This window comes from Echinops telfairi, unplaced genomic scaffold (genome assembly GCF_000313985.2).
Source record: "Echinops telfairi isolate 266 unplaced genomic scaffold, ASM31398v2 ScPeMD7_31;HRSCAF=116, whole genome shotgun sequence".
Classification (NCBI taxonomy): domain Eukaryota; kingdom Metazoa; phylum Chordata; class Mammalia; order Afrosoricida; family Tenrecidae; genus Echinops; species Echinops telfairi.
The window spans coordinates 59,526,504-59,549,590 of NW_022103928.1; the positions used below are offsets into that span (position 1 = coordinate 59,526,504).

Here is a 23,087-nt window from a genome sequence, read left to right on the forward strand (position 1 = left end):
GCCGCCGCGGGGCGCGAACCCGGGGAGGACAGACTCGCCGCGGCGCAGCTCGTCCGAGTCGGAGGCGCCGGTGCGCGGCCGCTGCCACACGGACTGCCTCGAGGCGCCGCTCAACAGGTTCTTCCAGCGGCTGGGCTGGGCCGTGGGCTCCTACCCGTGGTTCTTCCTCCTGGCGCCCGTGATGGCCACCGTCTTCCTCTCGGTGGGCTTCGTCCACCTGCCCAAGTACAAAGAAGAAAACATGGAGGAGCAGTACTCCCCGGTGGGGACCCCGTCCAAGAAGGACCGGGCCTTCGTGCAGCGACATTTTACCATCGACCCGCCCAACTTCTCTGCCATCCGGAAGAGCACTGAAGTCCACTACGCTACCCTCCTGGTGGTCTCGCACACCGCCTCGCTGCTGAAATCAGACGCTTTCGAGGAGATTAGAACCGTGGACAGGGCGGTGCAGGCCCTGGTGGCCACCACGCCAAACGGAACCGCCATCCCCTACAGCCAAGTGTGCGCCAAGGTCCGGGGGGGCTGCATGCCCGCCAACCCCGTGCTGGCCGCCTGGCAGTACCAGCCAGGCTTGAACTTCGCAGACCTCACGTTTCCGGCGTTGGAGCGGAACCAGCAGGCCGTCTACTTGACCAGCACCATCGGAGGGATCACCCTAGGGGACAGGAGGGGCAACAACCGCGTCATCCTGCTGGCCAAAGCCCTGCGGCTGCAGTATTTCCTGTTGACGGATGAGCGGGTGGACAAGGAGAACAGCAAGACGTGGCTGAAGCACTTTCTGGAGCAGTTCAGCGACTTGAAGAAAGGGCTGATCTTGAAGAAGACCGAGGTACCTGGCGCCTGGGGTTTAGCGGGAAGCCGGGAGGAGATGGGATGGTGAGCATTTTGTTGCCAGGACGGGAGCCCGACAGTGGTGTGGGAGGGTGGTCCCCTGGACTTAGAGCTGCACTTGACTGTGGTGCACACTTGCGTAGGGCACTCTGCGAAGAAGGCGCACGTCTTACATCCGTAGGCACGTGCTCAGTACTGCGTGCTTCTGAGCAGGCCTGCTTCTGTAGAGACGTCCATCTCCACGTTCAGTTTCGAGGTTGGGTTTTCTGGTCCTCGAGCTGAGGTGCGCCCTGGCTTCTGGGAGTGTTCAGAAAGAACGAACTACGGCTTAAGCGAGAAATACGGTCGTTTAGCGCTGGTTCCATATGGTCGGATACGTTCCAAGTGAATCATAGGGAAAGCCCCGAGCACCCTGCCCGGCCGTGCGGGAAAGTTGAGCCGACAATCTGAGGACTTCTCAATTAGCCTAGTCAAAGTGACGTCTGTGATGCAAAAGGCCTTTGAATACTAAGCCTCTGTGAAATTATAGGAGTCAAATTTGCCACCCTAATTTTTAAAAGGGGAAAAAACATTAATTTCTACAGTTAAGAATGTGATCCAGGTTTCATAGTTTTCTATAAAATGAAAAATCTGTATATTCAGGAATGATCAACGTCTTTGGGAAATTTTGGGAAACATGCTAAGGATCTTTAGGAAGAAGCAAAGGCATATCACCATCTTTATAATCTAAATTCTAAAGCCATGACCTACGTATTGTGATCTTTTCCTCGATAGTGACATGTTATTTCCATCAACAAAGTGCTGTAGTGTTTGTAATTCACACACAAACAGTAGAGTTGAAGGTTATTTATATGAGCATATTTCTGTGGCAGGTAGTCTACTTTACATCACTTTCCAGACAATTGGAATTTAAGAAAGCCTCGGTAAAAGTGATCCCTTTGTTTCACTTGACCTACTGTCTAATCATAGCATTTGCCATCATATCATGCTACAGGTAAGAAAATAATAACACTTCGTAATATTTGTTTAACTCTCTTTAAAGCCTGGTGACATCCTTTATTCAGCCCCTTGGGCAATAGTAACATACAGTCTAACAGAATGATAGATAGAAACTGTGGTGAGTTCCATTTGATTTGATAGATCCTTTTGTGCCTTATGTATTTTATCTTATTGTTCCCTGTGGAAGGCACCTATATAATAAAAGAAGCTCTGCCATAATTGACTTTGATGTCTCCATTGTTCTAAGGTGAAGTGTGCCTTGATGAGCATTTAAAAGGTGTCACTCGTCTAGGCCTTGGGCTTCCTTTGAGCTTGCACAAGCAAGATTCTAAACGCACACCAGTCACTGCCGTCAAGCCAGTTCTGGCTAATAGTGACCTTACAGGTCAGAGTAAAACCGTGTGAGTTTCTGAGACTGTAAATCCATACAAGAGTAGCAAACCTCATCTTGCTTCCAAGGAACTGCTGGTGGATTCGAACTGCCAACCTTCCAGTTTTCTACCCAATGCATAACCCTCCACACCACCAGGGCCCCATTATGATCAAGATTAGAAAGTTAAAATATAAACACGGTCAGCAAACCATTGAATACAAACGTAGAAGGAACCACAGGGTTGAAGCTTTTCCCCCCAAACTCATGTCAGCATCGCCTCTAAAACCCTAAAGTATCTATTATCAGGCCCTATTTTCCTGAGTCAACATATCTGAGAGTTAAATCAAGGAATATATGTTTATTTTCTCTTGATATCCTCATTTGTATGTGTTTAGAATCAGATTCCAGAATTTAGCTGTGTGGATTTTAAGAAAGATGAGACCCTGGTAAATTATCTCAATTTCATTATCCCCCCAAAAGCAAACTATATTCTTTAGAAAACAAAGAAACCAGGAAAATAAGGAGCTAGACATAAAGACGCAAACGGAACTCAGTTTCATTGATTTGGAAGGCATAGTGGGGGGGGGGGGTCTTACAGGGTACCTAGAAGTTGAAATCCACCAATAATTGATTTGACAAAACTTTTTTATTTGATACAGTGTTCTGAAAAATACAGATTTATCATTTAATCTACATAAATGATTGTGGACAAAGATGCAGACGGTTTACCTAATATTGGAGGCAATTAGAAAATGATTTACAGTCATCTGGTGAAGGGTTGTTTAGACTGATGTGACCAACAGGAGGTATAAACATAAATCAACTCTATTGTATGTCTACTTAGGAGCCCTGGTGGCATAACAAGCGGGTTGCCCTTTGGGCTAACCACCAGGTCAGCAGTTCGAAACCACCAGCCACTCCACTGGAGAAAGATGAGGCTCTCTATTCCCGTAAAGAGTTACTGTCTCAGCAACCCACTGGGACAGTTCTGCTCTGACCTATAGAGTCACAATGAGTCAGAAATGACTTGATGGCACTAAATTTGGTTTTTGGTTGGGTTCCCTTTAAATTTTGTGCATAGTTTTTTTTTCCCCTTTGCAATTTTCAGGAAAACTCAGGTAGATTTCAGCAATTTTGTAGCCATTTTGCATAATGTAAAGTCCTGTGATTGGAATGTTCAGGTCTATGTTTAAAAAAAAAAGTGGTCAGTTAAATTGAACTTAAATTTTGGGCATCGCTCAATCTCCCACTTCCCACCCAACCCCTTAGCTGCTGCATGCTACTTGTGATAAGCCCTTAAGTCAGTAAAGGAGGTTTATTTACTGGGGTTGTTCTGTCACCGTCACCACCAGCAGCAGCAGCAGCAAACACCACAACCACCACCATTCCTGATGCTCAAGAGGAGGAAACGGAGCAAGATTCTTGAGTCATAGATGCTGCAGGGCGATCTGAGGCATGCCCTGTCTGAGCTGGAGGATAAAGCCGGGTGTCCTGGGGGTGAGGGTAGGGGTACTTCTCTAGGGGCCTTGGAAGTCTCTCACTGCCCTTCCTTTGCTATCCTGAGGGTCTCACCTTTTTCTGGTGAGGCACCACTTACACAATCTTTGAGATAACACAGTATTGCCATCGTACGCATTTAGCTCTGAGGTTGATGCCTGGCAAGCCGTGCGGTACCTTCTGTAGAGTCTTTACTAAGGCACACTGGAGTGAAGACCAGTAAAACTCTGACCAAAGCTTTGCCTCCAAAATGAACTTTGTTTTGCCTTAAAGCAAATAGTGCAATAGTGAGCTTCCAGAGCATTTCAAAATTATCTGACAGTTCAGAAATTTACCAAAGGTATACCACGTATTAGATCATTGGAACTTCTGATGAAATATTGAAAACTTTGCCTTCCTCAAATATCTTTGTCTTATGCATGGTAGACACCATTACATTTCAAGAAAGATGGAGTGCTTTTGCCAATCAGACACAACACCATTTTTTTTAAAGTTAAAGTGCAATGTGCCCTACTTAACCCTACGTAGTAAGAAGAAACTTCCGGAAATGAACTACTTTGCTGCCGGTGCTGCTAATGCTTAAACATTAGACTCGTATGAGGAAAATTGTCAACATGTAGCTTCTGCAGCATCAGAATCTGTAAGACTAGTTCCCAGGAAATGTAAATTTTAAAGACTTTCTTTAAGTGGTTCTGATGAACTCATTAAGGAGGCCAGGTGGCATTGTCAGGTAAGTCTTAAATGGCTAACCACAGGGTCAGAAGTTCAAATCCACTTGCTACTCCTCAGGAGACAGTTGAGGCTATCTGCTCCCATAAAGATTTACAGCCCCACAAGTCCTTTGTAGGGCCACTATGAGCTGAAATCCCCTACCTAAGCAAAAGTCCTTCTAGGAACTAGAATATCTGCAGATTTTCCTTCCTGGAGCTGCTGGTAGGTTTGAACTGCTGAGTTAGGTAATAGCTGAGCTAGAGTTTGGCTACCGTGCTACTTGGGGCATGGAGATTAAAGGTCTCCTGGAGTCAAATGTTAGAACTATTGCCCGCATGGCTTCTTTATTTCTTTTTTGGCTCGGCAATTTAATGTTTATAATCCTTTAATGGCCAACCTGCTACTTTTAGACAATGTATAAACTCTTTTGAATAGCATAAGAATCCTTTCGCTATTTGACTGCAAGTCACCTTTCTGGCATGATCTTTTTTTAAAAGAATTTTAGTGTGAATTACATGGAAGTTTATGGAGCAGATCGTCAGCTCCATCCGACAGCTCCTACACATCTTGTTTTCACCTTGTGTGTCGCTCTCCCCTCGATAGACCATCGCTTATCCTACTTCCTCTCTGAGTTTCCGGTTTCCACTCCTCCTCCTCTATGATTGCCCTTTGGATCTCAAGTGATAGATTCTTCCAACAGGGGAGCATGGTGGGGATAGAGGAGAGAGCCTGGGCCCTCCAGGTTTCTGGACAGGGCTTCAAAGCAAGAATGTTAGGGGTTGGTAGAGTTTACAGGTGGAAGCTACCACCACAAATTCCACACTGTGTCCCTCCTACTTGGCAGGCTTGACTGTGTGCGAAACAAAATGTGGGTTGCATCGTTTGGAGTGGTTTCTGCAATCATCGCTGTCGTGAGTGGCTTTGGCCTGATGCTGGCGATCGGAGTGCCATTCGTGCTCATAGTGGCAAATTCACCCTTCCTGATTCTAGGTGAGTCAAACACACGTGAGGCTACCCATGGAAGAGGTAAGGGCGTGGGTTAGATCACGAAACTAAGATCAGTCTGAGGAAAACAATTATATTTAGGTGGGTCTACAGAGAGCCAAAGCAAGGCCGCAGCACACAGGAAAAACACATAGAATCCTTGATGAGTGTCTTTATGGTGGGAAAAAAAATCTATTGCCCCAATGAGGTAATGGAGTAAAGGTCATGAATTCACACCCACAAAACAACATGCAAATCCCTTAAGATCTAAGAAAAAAAACTTTTTGGTTGACCTGTCAAATAATCAAGGGATATAACTTAAACAAAACAAGACCTATTATTTTCATATGAGATTAATAAGAGCAAAATTGAAGGATTTTGAAAAGTTGTGTGCAAATAACCACTCTCATATTTAGCAGGGATGAAGTATAAATGGGTACACACTTTTGGAGCTTAAACACTAAATGCTTCTTACCCAGCAGTTCCACTCTAGGAATTTATACTAGTAATTAGCCAAGTGTCCCATATGTAGAATATGTGATTCAGAGTGGAAAATACTGAGGATAATCTAGTTAAATGTAGCATATTAAAATACTTAGTCAATCCTTAAGGAGTAGATATATAATGTTAAAGGACAATGCTGGTTAGAAACAAAATGTTTGAAATGGAGAGAAATAAATGTGTATATATTAACATAAAACAAGTTCTAAGATGATTATACACCAAAATACTAACAAAAATTCCCTGAAAGCTAGAACTGTCATTGTTTTAAATTTGGTTTTGTATCTTTCTGCCCTTTTTGAATTAATGTATATTTGGCATGAGAAAGCAAAGGTGCTTACATTTTGGAAAGCAAACAACATGGAAGGAAATAATCTTTGGTTTCCTGGAGAAGGGAGTGGCGCTCTGGTGGCGCAGTGGTTTCACATCAGGCTGCGAGTATCAAGGGTCAGCAGTTCAAAATCACCAGCCGCTCCATGAAAGAGAGGAGATGAGGTTCTCTACTCTCCCAAAAGAGTTACAGTCTCAGAGACCCTCAGGAACAGTTCGACCCTGTCCCAGAGTGTCAAACCAGGAGCAGAATTGACTTGAAGGTAGTGATTTGGGTTTGTTGCTGGTTTTTGAGAGAGTAGTAGATGAACTGTGTGCTGGGTGTCGGTCTATTTATTCTAAATGTTCAGGGCCCATTCCCAGTACACACATGTACACATCACTCAGTGTATACTGAAGCCTGTGTGTGTGTGTTATGATTATGGGTGTCCATGCAGTCTCAGTAACTCAAGAAATGAGTTGATGTTGAGTCAATTGCTTAACAATGTTAAGCAAGGTTCTGTAAGTAATGGAATGTATTTTTTAAATCAATGATAGTAGGCATTTAAAAACGCATCTTCTCTTTCACCAGGCTGAACCCAATTTGAATCCTTAAAGTTAAAATCCTTAAGCTTATGACAATCTACACAGACTTTGTGCATATGAATCCTTCAACCTTGGCCTTACTCATAGAATGTTTGAAGCAGGGGCTGTGTTGCGATTCCCATTGCCTTCCCCCCAACTTTGTCATGTAATCCAAGAAGACCATTTTAAAGAGTTGACACTGTGATCAGAAGTTCTGGCCCAAGCACAGGTTCTGCGTGAGTACACAGAGAGAGGTTTGGACGAGTGGAAGGTGTGTCGGTTCCAGCAGAAAAGTTGATGGAGGTGGCACGCTCAAGCTACCCCTTTCTTCTTGGTAGCCCTCCTTTTTTAGTCTGCAATTAAAAGTGTCCTCAGACATTTTCATATCTACACTATGCCAAACAGATCAGTGAAGCATGATTACAGAAAAGCCTAGTTACCGAAAAGCAATGATAAGTAAACGATTTGAGGACTTACTTTGATGCATATTTCTGATCTCAGGAATATATGCATGTTAATAAGATAATACTGCACCTGTGCAAAGGAAGTTTCAATAATAGTATAATAGGTATGAAAATCCACCAGATGGCAGTGAGTTTGGTTCTGGTTTTGGAGTGTCAAAGCAGATGAGAGAGGCTGGGGCAAGATAACTGCTAGATAACAAGCACCCAAAGATCTCAGCACCTCCCAGACAAGGCCCTCTAGGAGAGGTATCCTGCACTTACTTCCTGACAGCAAGAAGCTCACCTTGACGCTAACGAGACCACTCTTCTCCTAGTGGGAGAAGAGACTGCCCGCTGACCGACTCCCCTAAACCCCTGACCAGTGGCGTGAGTCGCTTCTGGGAGCCCCGCTCCTCCCAAGGCACAGCCAGTTTTCCTCGGCCACAGAAGCATCCCAACCTCTCTGGCCTCTGGGAGATAGCTCTGCATGGGCAGCTTGGTCCAGACATACCGAGGTCCCAAGCTTCATTTTTCACTTTTTTCCCTCTCCCTCCCACCTCCTTTCCTGCTTTGGTGCCTGGTACCTTCCTTCCCTCCCACTAGCCCAGTGGCTCTCAACCTTCCTAATGCCACGACCCTTTAATACAGTTCCTCATGTTGTGGTGATCCTCCAACCATAAAATTATTTTTGTTGCTACTTCATAACTGTAATTTTGCTACTGTTATGAATCAGGTGACCCCTGTGAAAAGGTCATTTGACCCCCAAAGGGGTCGTGACCCACAGGTTGAGAACTGCGGCACTAGCCCTATGTCCCCTATGTAACACACAAGTTCACATAATAACACTATCAAGATTAGGACTCTCCATCCTCAAAGTGATTGTATCATCTATGTTACATGATTTTCTTCAGTTTTTGTACTTTCCTTCCATTACAATACTCTCATTATATTTTTGGAATCTTCTCTCACTTCCTCTTCCAGTGCAGCCCAACCTCCTGAGAATACCCATTTCCCCCAGGCAAAAATAGGCAGTCTTTAGCTCCCGGCACTCATTGAAGAAGGGATTCCACTCCGCACCCCCTTGCCCCTTGCCACCAAGTACAACTGACATGCCCACATTCACATTGTCATAGCAACAGAAATTAGTGGCCGCACCTGAGATTTTTGTCTCTTTTGTCCCTTGTTTCCCTACATGTTCACCCCTGATCTTTTTCTGCTGTCTCACTCTTTCCTCATTGGAATATATTCCAGTGGAACTTACTAATTCTTATTATCCCCCTTAAAATGCATTTCCCCATTTTTATACAAATTTGTTGGCCAGTACAGATTTATTATAACTTATTACAGGCATATTATAACTATAATTCCTTTTATTTTATTCTTACTCTTTGTCCTCCCCATCCCAACCCAACTTACCTATCTCTCTGTCTTTGTTTCTCCATTTCTCTTTTTAAACTTTTATTTGTTTCTTCGTTTCATGATCATCTATTTTCTAGCTCCTATGAGACCTCTCCCAAGTCTCTACACAGAGCCAACCACCTCGACATGACCCAGCAGCTCACACACCACTAATAGCTGTACTATGATGCCAAGGAAACAGTAGTCAGCCACACCAACCCGGAAAAAAACAGGAAAAACAGACACAAACAATTCAAATCACCCAAACCCAACGGAGTAAGTATTCTGAAGATGGCATGAAACTACCCGATACAGAATTCAGAAGAATAATGTTCAGGTCCTGTTGAGATGTGGGGAACACTCATGGGAACAGAGGAAGAAATGGAAAAACTAAATTCCCTAAGCCCAAGGAATCACAGAAACAGCGAGGTAACAGAGTTAAGGAACATAGGAATAGAATGTAAGAAAGGGAACATGAAATCAATGCGTTCGAAGACAATCACTCTGACTACAATCAGTGAGTGAAACAAACAAACAGAAGCAAAAGAATCAGCAGAAAGCCTGAGACTGATGTGGGACACTATCAAGAGAAGCAACCCATGTCTCAACAGGATCCTGGCACAAGAAGAAATTATAAAACTCTACAGAGAAAATAGTATGAAAAATCACAGAAGAAAATCTTCCCAACATCACAAAGGAGGAGAAAATAGCTATTCAAGAAGCTGAGAAACTTCAAATGGGACCGATTAAAAAGAAAAAATCATGACATATCATAGTCAAACTATCCAATTTCAAGGAAAAGAGAATCCTGAGGGCAACTAGATAGAAAAGAACAGTCATCTACAAAGGAAAACTGATTGGATGAGCTCAGACTTCCCAGCAGAAACTACGAAGGCAAGAAGAAAATAGAGTGACATTTAGAAACTGAAAGAAAGAAAAGCCAAAAACCTGCCTCCCAAGCACCTTACACCCAGCAAAATTATCCCTGAAACAGTAGGGAGAAATAAAGGTATTTCTAGACAAAGGAAAACTAAAGCAATTCATAAAAACAAGACAAGCATTACAAAAAATATTAACCAGATCACTATGGACAGGGGATGAATAACAACAGCAGACAATCCTGAGAGCATCAGACAGAAGAGCAGCACCAGAAAGCGGCTCTCAAAAGAAAACATAAGAGTATGGACAACACCACCAATACAACAACAAAGTTGAACCTAACATAGGAAAATGACAACAACATCCCTGCATATATCAACACTCAATAAAATAGGAATAGAAGGGAAACACCAGCATAATAAAGGCAATAAATGAAAAACCAATGGCCAATATCACACTAAATGGGGCAAAACTGAAACCATTGCCCCTGAAAATAGAAACTAGACAAGTATTACCACTCTTATTTAATCTTGTGCTGGAAGTCTTAGCCACAACCATTAGGCAACACAAAGAAGCCAAGGGAATACAAATGGGCAAAGAACTGAAACTCTTGCTCTTTGCAGAAGATACGGTTTTATAGAAAGAGAACTAGAGGGACCCCACAAAAAGACTGTTGGGAAAAACGGAAGGATTTGGTAAAATAGAAGGATGCAAGATTAACAAACAAATATAGTATTCCTATACACCACTGAAGAGAGATCCCCCTTCTCCCCCCGACCCCCCACAAAAAATCAAGGAAACAATACCATTTACAGTAGCCTCACAAAAGACAAACACCTAAGAATAAGCATAACCAAAGAAACAAAAGACCTGTATAAAGAAAACTACAGAATATTATAAGAAACTGAAAGAGACCTACACAAATGGAAGAATAGCCTGTGTTCGTGGATAGGAAGACAATATTGTGAAAATGTCAATATGTCCTAAAGCAATCTACAAACACAATGCAATTCCATTCCAAATTCCAATGTCATTCCCTAAAGAAATGGGGGGGAGGCGGATGTGGAATCATTACCAACTTCATATGGACAGGGAAGAGGGCTAGGGTAAGCAAAGAACTTCCCAAGAAGTACAAAATAGGAGGTATTCTACCACTCGATCTCAAAACCTATTACATAGTCACAGTATCAAAACAGCCAACTGGTATAATGATAGACCCATAGGCCAATGGAACAGGATAGAAAACCCAGAAATAAAAGCATACAGCTACAAACAACTTAATTTCAATAAAGGATCAAACATTAAATGCAAAAGGGACACCATCTTCAAGCAATGGTGCTGGAAAAATTTGTACCTCCATCTGCAGGAGGATGAAACAGGGCCCATACCTGTGCACAAAACCAGGACCACCTCACGCACAAAACTGAAGTCAAGATGAACCAGACACCTAAATACTATCAGAATCATCCATGAGAAAATTGGGACAAACTTAAGGGTCCTATTGTAGGGCATATATAGAATGCCAAATATAATACAGGAAGTGTACACAGTGGAAAACAATGGGAACTATTGAAAATACAACACTTAAGTACATCAAGAGTGAAACAAGAGCTCACTAATTGGGGGGAAAAACTTTTAACAATGACATAACGGACAAAGGACTAATTACTAAAACCTGTAGAATTCTGCAACACCTCAAAAAAATTCAATTAAAGGTGGGCAAGGGACATGAATACACAATTCCCCAAGGAAGACACTTGAATGGCTAGCAAACACCCGAGGAAGTGTTCATGTTTACTATCTGGGAGAAGTAAATCAAGCAATGATGAAATACTGTCTAACATGCACAAAGATAGTCAAGTTAAAAACAAAAAACCAGAGAACAACACATGGTGGGAAGGTGTGGAGGAGAGATGGAAACTCCTACAGAGCTGGTGGATTTGTAAATATATACAACTGTTGTGGAAAGTGGTATGGTGATATCTAAAACAACAGGCAATAGAAATACCACATGGCCCAGCACAACCTTTGCTGCCCATATACTCCAAAGAAATAAGAGAACATTGAACAGACATGCTCTCCCATGTTAACTGCAGCACAGTTTACAGTAGCAAGAAGCTGGAGCCCAAATGCCCATCAGTAGAAGAATGGATTTTTTAAAAAGGCTCTGGTACACACAACGGAATCCTCTGCATCCCTGAAAAACAGCAGCAAAACACCTCATGTACAAACACCAAGATGAAAGCAGACTTCTGCTCCCGGGTCATGCAGTCTTGCAACCTGGTCTGCCAAGCAGTGTGGCAGAGAGCCTGCCTAGCATCCATCACCCCCTCTATATGCACATCTTAAAAACAACCACTTTGACCTCACCTCAGCTGGGGTCAGTTTTCCAGATGAGAGGGAGATGACCATGCCGTAGTTGCCATACAAAATAGTGCTCAGGTCATTCAGAATCAACAGACACTCTTACCAGAGTGATCATCAAACCCTACAAGATGTGGGGGAGGGGATCACACATGTCTCAGAGAAGTCAAGACTTGACTCTTGGTGGGTAAACAAGAGAATTTGGCCCTCGTTTCTAGCCACCTCTTGGTGAGCCAGGCCATGTTCTAGACAACTAAGACTTTAGACTCTTGTCTTTCAAGGTGTACAGCATCCTTCATAGGCCACATCAAAAGCATTTGATGTGAAAACCCCACCAAGTCAACTAGGCTCGACCTCAAACTTACCTGTAGCCCTTGAACTTAAGGTTGAAACTTTCTAGTGTGAGAAGCAGCAGAGGACTGCTATCCCAAGGGTATAGAGCTGGAGGTAGTTAGACTGTGGTTCACATCTCTTGCCTTGAGGCTGCTCAAGGATCCCCCAATTGGGATGGGCCTGCCATATATTACTATTTTAATGCTTTTCTTGCTTTATTATGACGTGTTAATCTGGTATGCCTGTTTCTGCCATTGTGAATGAATATTATTAAAAGCTTTGCCTTATCACCAACCATCATCGTTTGTGTAAAGAGTGTCCAGTCACTTACGTGTTCAAGCTGTACAAGTTAGTTATTGTCCATTTTCCTTTCCTCTCTGCCACACTGCTTGGCAGACCAGGTTGCAAGACTGCATGACCCGGGAGCAGAAGTCTGCTTTCATCTTGGTGTTTGTACATGAGGTGTTTTGCTGCTGTTTTTCAGGGATGCAGTGTTTTAAACTCCTATACCATTGGCTAAAATAATGACATTATCAATAGAATTAACTTTTGCACCAAGTGGATAATTTATAAGCCTCTCTATCATAAAATGACAATGATGATTGTACAGTGAACCAGAGTCCTATACAAACCACAGATATACGGATGGATTTGGAGCTCACACAGTGTCAATCTAAGAACAACTAGTTCTGATGGCATGGCCCTGCTCGATCCTCATCCTCCTCGAGGTCCCTGAAGAGATGAGTGCTATAGCAAAGTATGGTGAAGAAACCAGATGGTGCCTGGCTCTCAGAAAGAAAAACATCTATGGTCTTAAAGGCTTGTGTTCAAACAAGCCGCCATTTAAGCGAGGCATCAGTTAAGTCCACATGGAAGAAGCCCACCAGCCTGTGCGATCCCAGGACTGTAAATAATATAATTCAAATCTAAAGGAGGGGATGCTATTAGAGTTTAAATTGTGAACACTTGGTTTGCAGAAGTCTATGGATGACAGTGGAAATCCAAAAGTCCACCCATAGATTAGTCCTCTGGTGAATCCACTCCCACCACAGGGATGTGCAAAGCCTTGTTATCCGAGAATATTTTTTTAAAAAATGATAATAGATACAGTTATGTTAAAATGTAATATTTTATCTCCCCTTTGACCTGTTTAAAAGTAGTTTCCATTAACAACAACAACAACAAAGAAAAAGTGAAGGTGAAATGCATGTGGACTAGGCCTCTGGTGAATCTCCTCTCACCAGAGAGCAGGGGGGTGTTCACGAGCCTTGAAATCATCGTGCAAAGTGCATTGGGAAGTGATTATGGCACATGTAGAGAGGTCAACATTGAACACTTTGTCTTTTGAGGTCCTTTTAACCTATTTTAAAGTTGTTCTCTTTCCACTTTTCAATTGAGGTTTTTCTCGGCTTTATTTAGTTATTGTTGTTAGTTAGGTTTTTTGGTTGTTTTTTGGAGAGGGAAGGGTTGTATGTTTTTAGGTATATGAAATCCAGTATAGGTAAATCTATAGAGACAATTAATGGTTCCTTTGGGGGTATGACATGGAAGATGTGAAGATGGTCAGCCTTGGAAAACCCTATAGGGGAAGTTCCACTCTATCATATAGGGTCACTATGAATCACAATCTACTTCATGGCAATGGGTGGATAGAGTTTACACACACACACACACACACACACACACACACACACACAGAGTTTTCCTTCTAGTCTGTTTAAAAAAAATTTTTATGGGCACATAATCCACTTAGCATACAGTAAGTTCAGTCATTCCAAGAAGAGTTGTACAATCATTACTACAATTTAGGGGAAGTAATAACGATGAGTAAAAGAAGAAAATGTTCTAAAATTGTAGTGATAAGTGGATTATGTGCCAATAAAACTGTTAAAAATTGTTTTTAAAACAGACTCGAAGGAAAACTCTGTGTGTGTGTGCGTGTGTGTAAACTCTATCCACCCATTGCCATGAAGTAGATTGTGATTCATAGTGACCCTATAGGATAGAGTAGAACTTCCCCTATAGAGTTTTCCAAGGCTGACCATCTTCACAAGAGCAGACAGCATCATCGTTTTCTCAAGGAGTGGACAGCAGTTTGAACTGCTAACCTTGCAGGTAACAGCCCAACTTAAAACCTACTATGCAACGAGGGCCCCTTTGCAAACTGTACCGTACCTCTCAGATCATAGCACAGAGAGAGGTGCTAGCTGTAGAGTGCATAAAGCCAGCTTGTATGTTAAGCAATAGCATGTTGGCCGGCATGTTTGTAGGTTGACGTGAAATAGCTGATTGTAAGAAAAAAGACCTCCGGAGCAATTTAGTGCAATCAGAGACACACATTGTTCATCCTTCCTCAGCTTCCACTTGTCAAGTAGTTTTCCTGATGCCATCGTAAAAACACATTGTTTACTAGGAACATACTGTGCTGTGTGCAAAGCACGGAGTTGTTGTCAAGAAGAGAGTGGTAGATTTGGTTATGGATTCAGAGAGCGTCAGAAGCAGCACCGCAGAGAAGGTGGCATCCAAGCAGAGACCGGGCAGGATAAATAAGGCCGTACTAGATGAACAGGGAGTGGTTTGAATCAATCTGTTGAAATGCCTGTCAGTATTGTTCCAGATGAATACACAGTTTCTCTTTTTACAGGTGTTGGGGTTGATGACATGTTTATCATGATTTCTGCCTGGCAGAAGACCAACCTGATGGATAGCATAAAACATCGGATGTCCAGGGTCTACTCAAAGACAGCAGTGTCCATTACAGTCACTACCATCACCAATGTCCTGGCCTTCTATACAGGAGTGATGACCTCTTTCAAGTCCATACAGTACTTTTCACTCTACACGGGAACAACGCTGCTCTTTTGCTATGTTTATAACATCACCTGTTTTGGAGCAGTTTTGGCCTTGGATGGGAAGAGAGAAGTCATCTGTCTACACTGGTTGAAGAAGGCAGATAGTCCTGACAAAAAGTGGTCCTCTTTTAAAAAGTCCTGCTGTGCCCCCTGCGGGTCTCTCCCCGATGAAGATGGCACCGGCACACACCCACTCGACTTGTTCTTTAGAGACTATTTTGGCCCTTTTCTCACAAGCACTGAGGTCAAGATTTTGGTAGTGGTGCTCTATATTTTGTATCTCATGACCAGTATATACGGGTGCTTCCACGTGCAGGAAGGCTTAGATGTTCGAAATCTGGCAAGTGACAATTCCTACATAAGACCGTATTTTGATATAGAAGAAGAATATTTTTCAGACTATGGCCCCATAGTTATGGCTGTCATTACCCAAAAGGTGGACTACTGGAATAAAGAGGTTAGGCAAAAATTGGAACGATGCTTGAAAGATTTGGAAAACAGTGAGTTCGTGGCTGGCAATCTCACCGAGTTTTGGTTAAACACATACGTGCAGTATTTGAAAGGAAGAAACAAAGATGTCAATGATAAGGAGACTTTTATAAGCAACATTCCTCTGTTTTTTAAGGATTTCCCAAGTTATGTGTACGATGTTAATATTTCATTATCAAATGAAATCATTTCATCCCGGGCCTTTATTCAGACCAGGGATGTTTCTACGCCAACCAAGAAGAAGAATATGCTACTAGAGTTTCGCAGCATCGCTGAGAACTGTAAAGTCCCCCTCTTGGTCTTTAACCATGCTTTCATATATTTTGATCAGTATGCCGTGATCGTGGAGAACACCGTTCGAAGTGTCATCATCGCCTCGGCAGCTATGTTCATTGTTTCTTTGCTGTTAATTCCTCATCCTGTGTGTTCCCTGTGGGTGACTTTTGCTATTGCTTCTGTGATTGTGGGAGTCACAGGTTTCATGTCATTCTGGAATGTCAATCTTGATTCCATATCCATGATGAATCTGCTCATTTGTATAGGGTTTTCTTTTGATTTTTCTGCACACATCTGTTATGCTTTTTTTTCAAGTACTAAGCCCTCAGAAAACCAAAAAGTAATTGAGGCATTGTATCTGCTAGGCTACCCAGTCCTACAAAGTGCCATTTCAACAATAATTGGTGTGTGTGTTTTATATTCATCTGATGCATACATCTTCAGGACATTTTTTAAGATTATCTTTCTTGTTATGTTGTTTGGGGCTGCTCATGGCCTAATTTTTATTCCTGTATTCTTAACCTTTTTTTGAAATTTTGATTGTCCACTAACAAATCAAAGTTCACTTACAGAATTCCTGATTGCCCAATTCAAACAGATAAAAATGCATTATTAAGAATAGGCAGTAAACTTAAAGGCATGTTTCCTTGACCTGGAATTCTGTCTCAAAATATTAGGATACCCTGAGAAAAATTAATCTTACATTAAAATATATTTATTAAATTAGGAAGTATTGTCATCTTATAAACTGTAAGATGGGTATAAGATTTGAGTTTACAGTTATTTTTCCTTTATTTCTTCATTATAAGTTTATGCCTGTAATTCAAATGTTTTATATATTGTTTTTAACTATATATAGGATAATATCTTCATTGTACCTCCTACATGAATGCTCATGTTGAAATGAAACTTTTTATTCTCCCATTGGCTCTTTGATGCATTTTCTTAATGATATCTTTATCTTTTTCAACAGTTTTATTAGCATATATTTCATATATCAGAAAATTCAATAGTTCATTCACCTCAAGAAGAGTTACACAATCATCACCACAACCAGTTTTAGGACATTTTCTTCATTCTTATACTCGTTATTAGTTCCTCATTCCGATGCCCTCCCCACCCCTCAAGCTTCCACACCCTCCCCCAAGGAACCATGAATCCAGTTGCTATCTCTATAAATGTACCTATCCTGGATTTCATATACTGAAAAATATGTTAAAACTAGCAAGGAAAACACAGGAAAACAGATAAGACCTGAATTGAAAAGAAAGAAAACGGGGAGGGAGGGGAAAATGAGGACCTAATGTCGGGGGTTTAAGTGGAGAGAAAATGTTTTGAGAATGATGTACAAATGCGCTTTACACAATTGATGTGTGTATGGATTGCGATAACAGTTGTATGAGCCCCTAATAAAATGTTTAAAAAAAAAATATGTTTAAAAAGTACAACACATCTAGCTGAATCATAAGCAAGATCCAATGATAGGGTGCTAAATTTTAACCTGATTGCATCTACAACAAGCCACTTTGTAAAGCATTCTTCATATTAGCAAGGCTATTTATATCTGTGGTCCAAAGTCAGAGAAGATTTACCAGAGACTAATCCACATGTATTTCCTTCACTTTTTTTCTTTTAACTGAAACAGCTCAAAATGAAGATCAAATGCTAAGACAATACATTTTGACCTAACTACGTTTTCACCTTTCTCAACTTTACAATGCTCTCTGCAGGTCTGTTGACATCCCTCAACTATGATCAGAGGTGATTCACTGGAGACTATCCATGTGTGGATCCTGAAAATGGATTGGGGGCTTCCACTGTCATCCATAGTCTCCTACAAACCAAGTGTTTACAATTTAAGCTCTGATACCATTCCCTCCTTTATATTAGAATTATATTATTTACAATCCTTGGATCACACCTGCTGGTGTGCTTCTTCCATGTGGACCTAGTTGATGTCTCACTTAGATGACTGTCATGGTGTTAACAAACCCAGGGCCAAGGGAACAACAAGTGATCCAAATTGGTGGTGAGGAGGGTGTAGGAGGCCTGGTAGGGCATGATCAAGGGTAATGTAACCGAGAGGAATTACTGAAACCCAAATGAACACTGAGCATGATAGTGGGACAAGAGGAAAGTAAAAGGAATAGAGGAAAGAGCTAGAAGGCAAAGGGCATTTGTAGAGGCCTAAATAAAGGCATGTACATATGTAAATATGAGGTTGGGGAAATAGATCTATGTGCAAATATTTACATGTTTAGTATTAAGGTAGCAGATGGACATTGGGCCTCCAACTCAAGTACTCCCTCGATGCAAGAATTCTTTGTTCTATTAACCTAACATTCCATGATGCTCACTTTCCCGACACGATCGCTGAAGACACAGCAGGTGCATAAGCAAATGTGGTGAAGAAAGCTGATGGAGCCCCACAATCAAAAGATATAGCATCTAGGGTCTTAAAGGCTTGAAGGTAAACAAGCGACCATCTAGCCAGAAGCAACAAAGCCCACATGGAAGAAGCACACCAGCCTGTGTGATCACGAGGTGCCAAAGGGATCAGTTATCAGGCATCAAAGAACAAAAAATCATATCATTGTGTGCTCACCTCCCTGATATGATCGCTGACGACACATGGGTACAAAAGCAAATGTGAAGAAAGCTTATGGTGCCCGGCTACCAAAAGATAAAGCATCTAGGGTCTTAAAGACTTGAAGGTAAGCAAGCGGCCATCTAGCTCAGAAGCAACAAAGCCCACCTGGAAGAGCACACCAGCCTGTGTGATCGTGAGGTGTCACAGGGATGAGGTATCAGGCATCAAAGGTCAACAAAATCATATCGTGAATGAGGGGGAGTATGGAGTGGGGACCCAAAGCCCATCTGTAGGCAATTGGACATCCCTTTACAGAAGAGTCGCAGGGAGGAGATGAGTCAGTCAGGGTGAAACAACTTTCCTTTAGTTTCTAAATGCTTCTTCCTCCCCCAACTATCATGATCCCAATTCTGGCTTAAAAATCTGGCTAGACCAGAGGATGTACACTGGTACAGCTAGGAACTGGAAACGGAATTCAGGACAGATGATCCCATTAGGACCAGTGGTGAGCATGGTGATACTGAGAGAGTAGAGGGAGGATGGGGTGGAAAGGGGGTACCAATTACAGGGACCTACATATAACCTCCTTCCTGGGGGATGGACAACAGAAAAGTGGGTGAAGGGAGATATGGGACAGTGTGAGATATGACAAAATAATTTATAAATCACCAAGGGTTCACTAGGGGAGGGGGGAGCGGGGAGGGAGGGGGAAAACAGCTGATGCCAGGAACTTAAGTGGAGAGCAAATGTTTTGAGGGTGAGGGCAATGAATGTACAAATGTTCTTTACACAATTGATGTATGTATGGATTGTGATAAGAGTTATATGAGCCCCGAATAAAATTATTTTTAAAATAAATAAAAGTAAAAACAAGCCTTTAAGACCCAAGACACCATTCTTTCTGATAACTGGGCTCCACAAACTTTTGGTGAACAAGAGTCTTAAAAATTGATAGATGCAATTTATCAATTTTTCATATTTGGTACTTTCTGTGTCTCTGTAAGAAATATTTGCCTACTTCAAAGCTGGAAAGAAATTCATCTGCTTCCTCACAATGTTTGTTTTAATTTGTACATTTAAATCTATGATCCACCAATAATTAATCTATGTTTAAGATAACCCAGGAGCACAAACACCTGTATAAAGGTTCATTTTCTTTCCATAATAGTTCTCCAGCTGTTTGAGCATCGTTTTTTAAAAAGTTGTCCTTCTGCATCCTATTGACTTGCTACTATTTGTCAAAAAATCCTGTGACCATTATTGGTGACTCTACTTCTGTTCTAATGATCTGACTACACTAAGGCCAATAGCTCGCTGCATTGATCACTGAAGCTTAATATCAATCCTTGAAAACTAATTGTATAAGTTGTCCACCATTTTCCTTCTTGTCCAGTTTTTGTTGTTGCTGTTCTAGGTGCTCTAGACTTGCACATTGATGTTAGAAGCCATTGTCAAATTCTCAAAGAAGTCCCTGAGACTTTGAGTTCTGGTGAAGCTCCAGATCAATTTGAGGAAAATGGATATCAGCAATATCAAATTATCTGATCTATCAACGTTGTTTCTCTAAGTCTTATTCAGTTTCTCTCAGGATTATGATACAGTATTCTATAGATTTACTCCTAAGTATTTTATTTTTATGACATTGTAAACAATATTAAATTGCTTATAATTAATTAGTATATATGTTAACTATTTAGCACTTAATATATAACAACAGCAGATATTAATATGCTATAAATTATAAATTTAACAATAATATCTGATATTTTACAGGTATGTAAAAATGTATTGGATTTTGGTATGTACACTTCATATCGTGTAACCTTTTCCAATCCAATGCCCAGCCCTGTAGATTTCTGTAGTTTAATATTTTTTATGTACACAATCCTGTAATAGGCACAGAAAGACCACGTGGTTTCTGTCATTCTAACTTTTATCTCTTCCATTTCCCTTACTTGCCTTGGAAAAAACCTCCAGAAGATTACTGAATCTGATCCTAAGAGAAGCTATCTCTGCCTTCTCCGATTTTAAAGGGAATGTGTCCAATATTTCATCAAGTAGGGTGGCTGTCTGGAGGCTTTACAGAAAGTGCATCAGACTGAGGGCCAGTGTTTGATGACACTGATTTTTGTCTGTATTATTTCTCTGTTTGCGGATTTACTGAATTCTGCTTTTATCTTGATTACTTCTTGTCTTCTATGAACATTGGCTTACTTTTCTAATTTCTTCTCAGCATTTTAAGATAATCCTTAGATCATTGATTTTAAATCTTTCTTCTGTTCTAAAAAAAACTAAAGAACTTCCTTCTAAGTACTGCTTTGACCCATTCCACAAAGTATGATCAATTGAGTTCTCATTATTATTCATTTTAAAACATGTTCTTATTTAAATCTTTGTGATTTCTTCTTTGGCCCAAGGGCCAAACAATGTCTTTCTTTTTCTTATTTTTAAAGGCTACTTTACTGGATATAGACTTGTAGGTTGAGAGGGGTGTGTTTATTTTGTTGGTTTGCTCTGTTTTTGTTTTGGTCACTTTAAAGATGTCCTGTGTTTCCTTCTGGAAGCGTTGCTTGGTTGAGAATTTCCCTCTGCTCCTCCTCTTAGACCTCTGCCGCTGTCTAGCGCCTTAAACAAAGTTGTCTGGTTTTCCAGACCGTGGGTTTTCGGCACTGTGACCACAATGGACCCAGGCGTGGTGTTTGTTGTCGTCTAAGTTTCAAGGTCTGTTTGTTCTTGAGCTCCCAGGACCATTGACTAGATACTTCCTATTAAATAAGGAACTGTTTTCAGCTTGTATTTCCTTCATCCTCCTCTTCCTCCTCCTCTTCTGCCACCCTCTCTCTCTTCGAGGATTCCCGTTAGCAACATGCTTTGTTATGTTCAGTGGTTCCAAACACCTCTGCACCATTCTCCAGTTCTACATTTTACAGTTAACGCGTTTGAACCAACAAATCGGTCTTGGAAGATGAACTGCTGGGATGCTCCTTAAACGCGTGGATGGCAAGACTTCATCGACTCACATAATTTGGACATGTTATCGGGAGGAGGGCATCATGCTCCGGGCAGCAGAAACGAGGAAGGCCCTCAACGAGATGGATTGGCCAGTGGCGGCCTGCAGTGGGCTCCAGCGGAGCAAGGACTGCTAGGAGGACAGGAGGGTCCTTGCGCGTCAGCACTGACTCCATGCACGTGAGAACGGGGCCACCGGGGGATCCGCATGGAGAGGAAATGGTGCTTGGTGGTGTCGGGTGAGGAGTTGAGGTCAGCAGTTCAAAACCACCAGCTGCCCCACAGAGGAAAGACGGAGCTTTCTGCTTCCATGAGGATTCGCCGTCTCAGGAACCCGCAGGGGCAGTTCTCCGGCGCCCCGTAGGATCCCGAGTAGGAGTTCACTCAACCGCAGTTTTGTGAACCGCGTCTTTCAGTTTTCGCAGGTGTGCCTGAGAACAAACCACCCTTGCGTGCTGCGTGATGATGAGCGCAAATGTGACCGGCACGCCCTGGATTCAGAGGGGAGACCACACGTTCCAGGACAGGTTCAGGGGCCAGTCAATGGTCCGAACCTCACGGGTGCTCCCCTCCCCTGTGGGAGTCTCCAGCATCCGGGCACCAGCCACCCGAGCCCAAGGAGACTTTTTCCTAAAAGCCGGTGGGGCAGACTGGCGAGCTCGGCCCAACAACCTATGCTCTCAGCTCCTGTCCTGTCTGAAGACGAAGCCTTTTCTTCCTGGCGGCCTGGAGGGAAGTGGGCGGCTGACCCCTGGGGTCGTTCAGATAAGGTCGGGGCGGCCCCAGCGTTGGAGCCAGGACTGAGCCAGGGATCTCGAACCTAGTGGTAAGAGGTTACGGACGCCTCCGCTGGCTGGCTTTTGGCCAGGAACTGGAGTCCCAGCTCACCCGGGACAACTGGGGGGCGGGCTGTGGGCCTGCACCTAGGTTCTTGCTGCTGGAGCCCAAGGAGCTGCTGGTCGCTCTGGCTCTGGCTTGGCCCACCTGCCAAAGGATTAAGACGATGCCTTGAGCAGCAGTTCATTCTGGTCTGGAGCTCAATCAAGGTCTAAGGATGCTCTCTGCTCAGCACTGCTCCACACCAAGGACGCCTAGTGAGTCTCCATGTATAGGAAGAGCACCCAGGACAGTTTCACTTCTAGTCTGGTCGTCCCCAAATACCAGTGCGGGGCTGGAATATGTCAGCTATTCAGCAATGGCTGGGTTAGCCACCCTTGTCATAAAGGAGCCCCACCGCCTAGTCCATTCTTCACTCACAGTGACCCTATTGGATGGAGTCGAATGGCCCCATAGGGTTACTGAAGCTGTAATTTTTAGGGTGGGGGAGATCCTCAACAAAATGGATTCATAGAATGCAATAATGGGCTCAAAATGGAATGATAACAACTGAGATCAGCACAGGAACTGGAAGGTGTTTTGTTCTGCTATTAGTCAGAGGCAGTTCTACAGTACCTAACAATAACAACAATGTGAATATATAAGACACACACACACACACACAAATGAGCTATATAGATGCTGATAATTCATAAACATAACCAATCACTTCCTAGAATTAGGTTTCTTGATTTGTAGACTTAAGAGTCATAGTATAGTCATAGTGTGGTGGGAGAACTCAGTCAATTGATACAATAAACTCAACTCACTGGCCATCAAGTCGATGC

General features: G+C 42.5%; 1 protein-coding gene across 1 annotated transcript in view; it reads left to right on the forward strand.

Annotated features, from left to right (window-relative positions):
- The window catches only part of PTCHD3 (patched domain containing 3), an 18,294-nt gene extending 1,820 nt beyond the window's left edge, over window positions 1-16,474 (forward strand). Inside the window, exons 3-6 of the mRNA XM_004702448.2 lie at window positions 28-829; window positions 1,704-1,825; window positions 5,256-5,401; window positions 14,852-16,474. Coding sequence (XP_004702505.1) covers window positions 28-829; window positions 1,704-1,825; window positions 5,256-5,401; window positions 14,852-16,356 — 2,575 coding nt within the window. The 3' untranslated portion in view covers window positions 16,357-16,474. The remainder of the gene's footprint in view (window positions 1-27; window positions 830-1,703; window positions 1,826-5,255; window positions 5,402-14,851) is intronic.
- The last annotated feature ends 6,613 nt before the right edge of the window (window positions 16,475-23,087 follow it).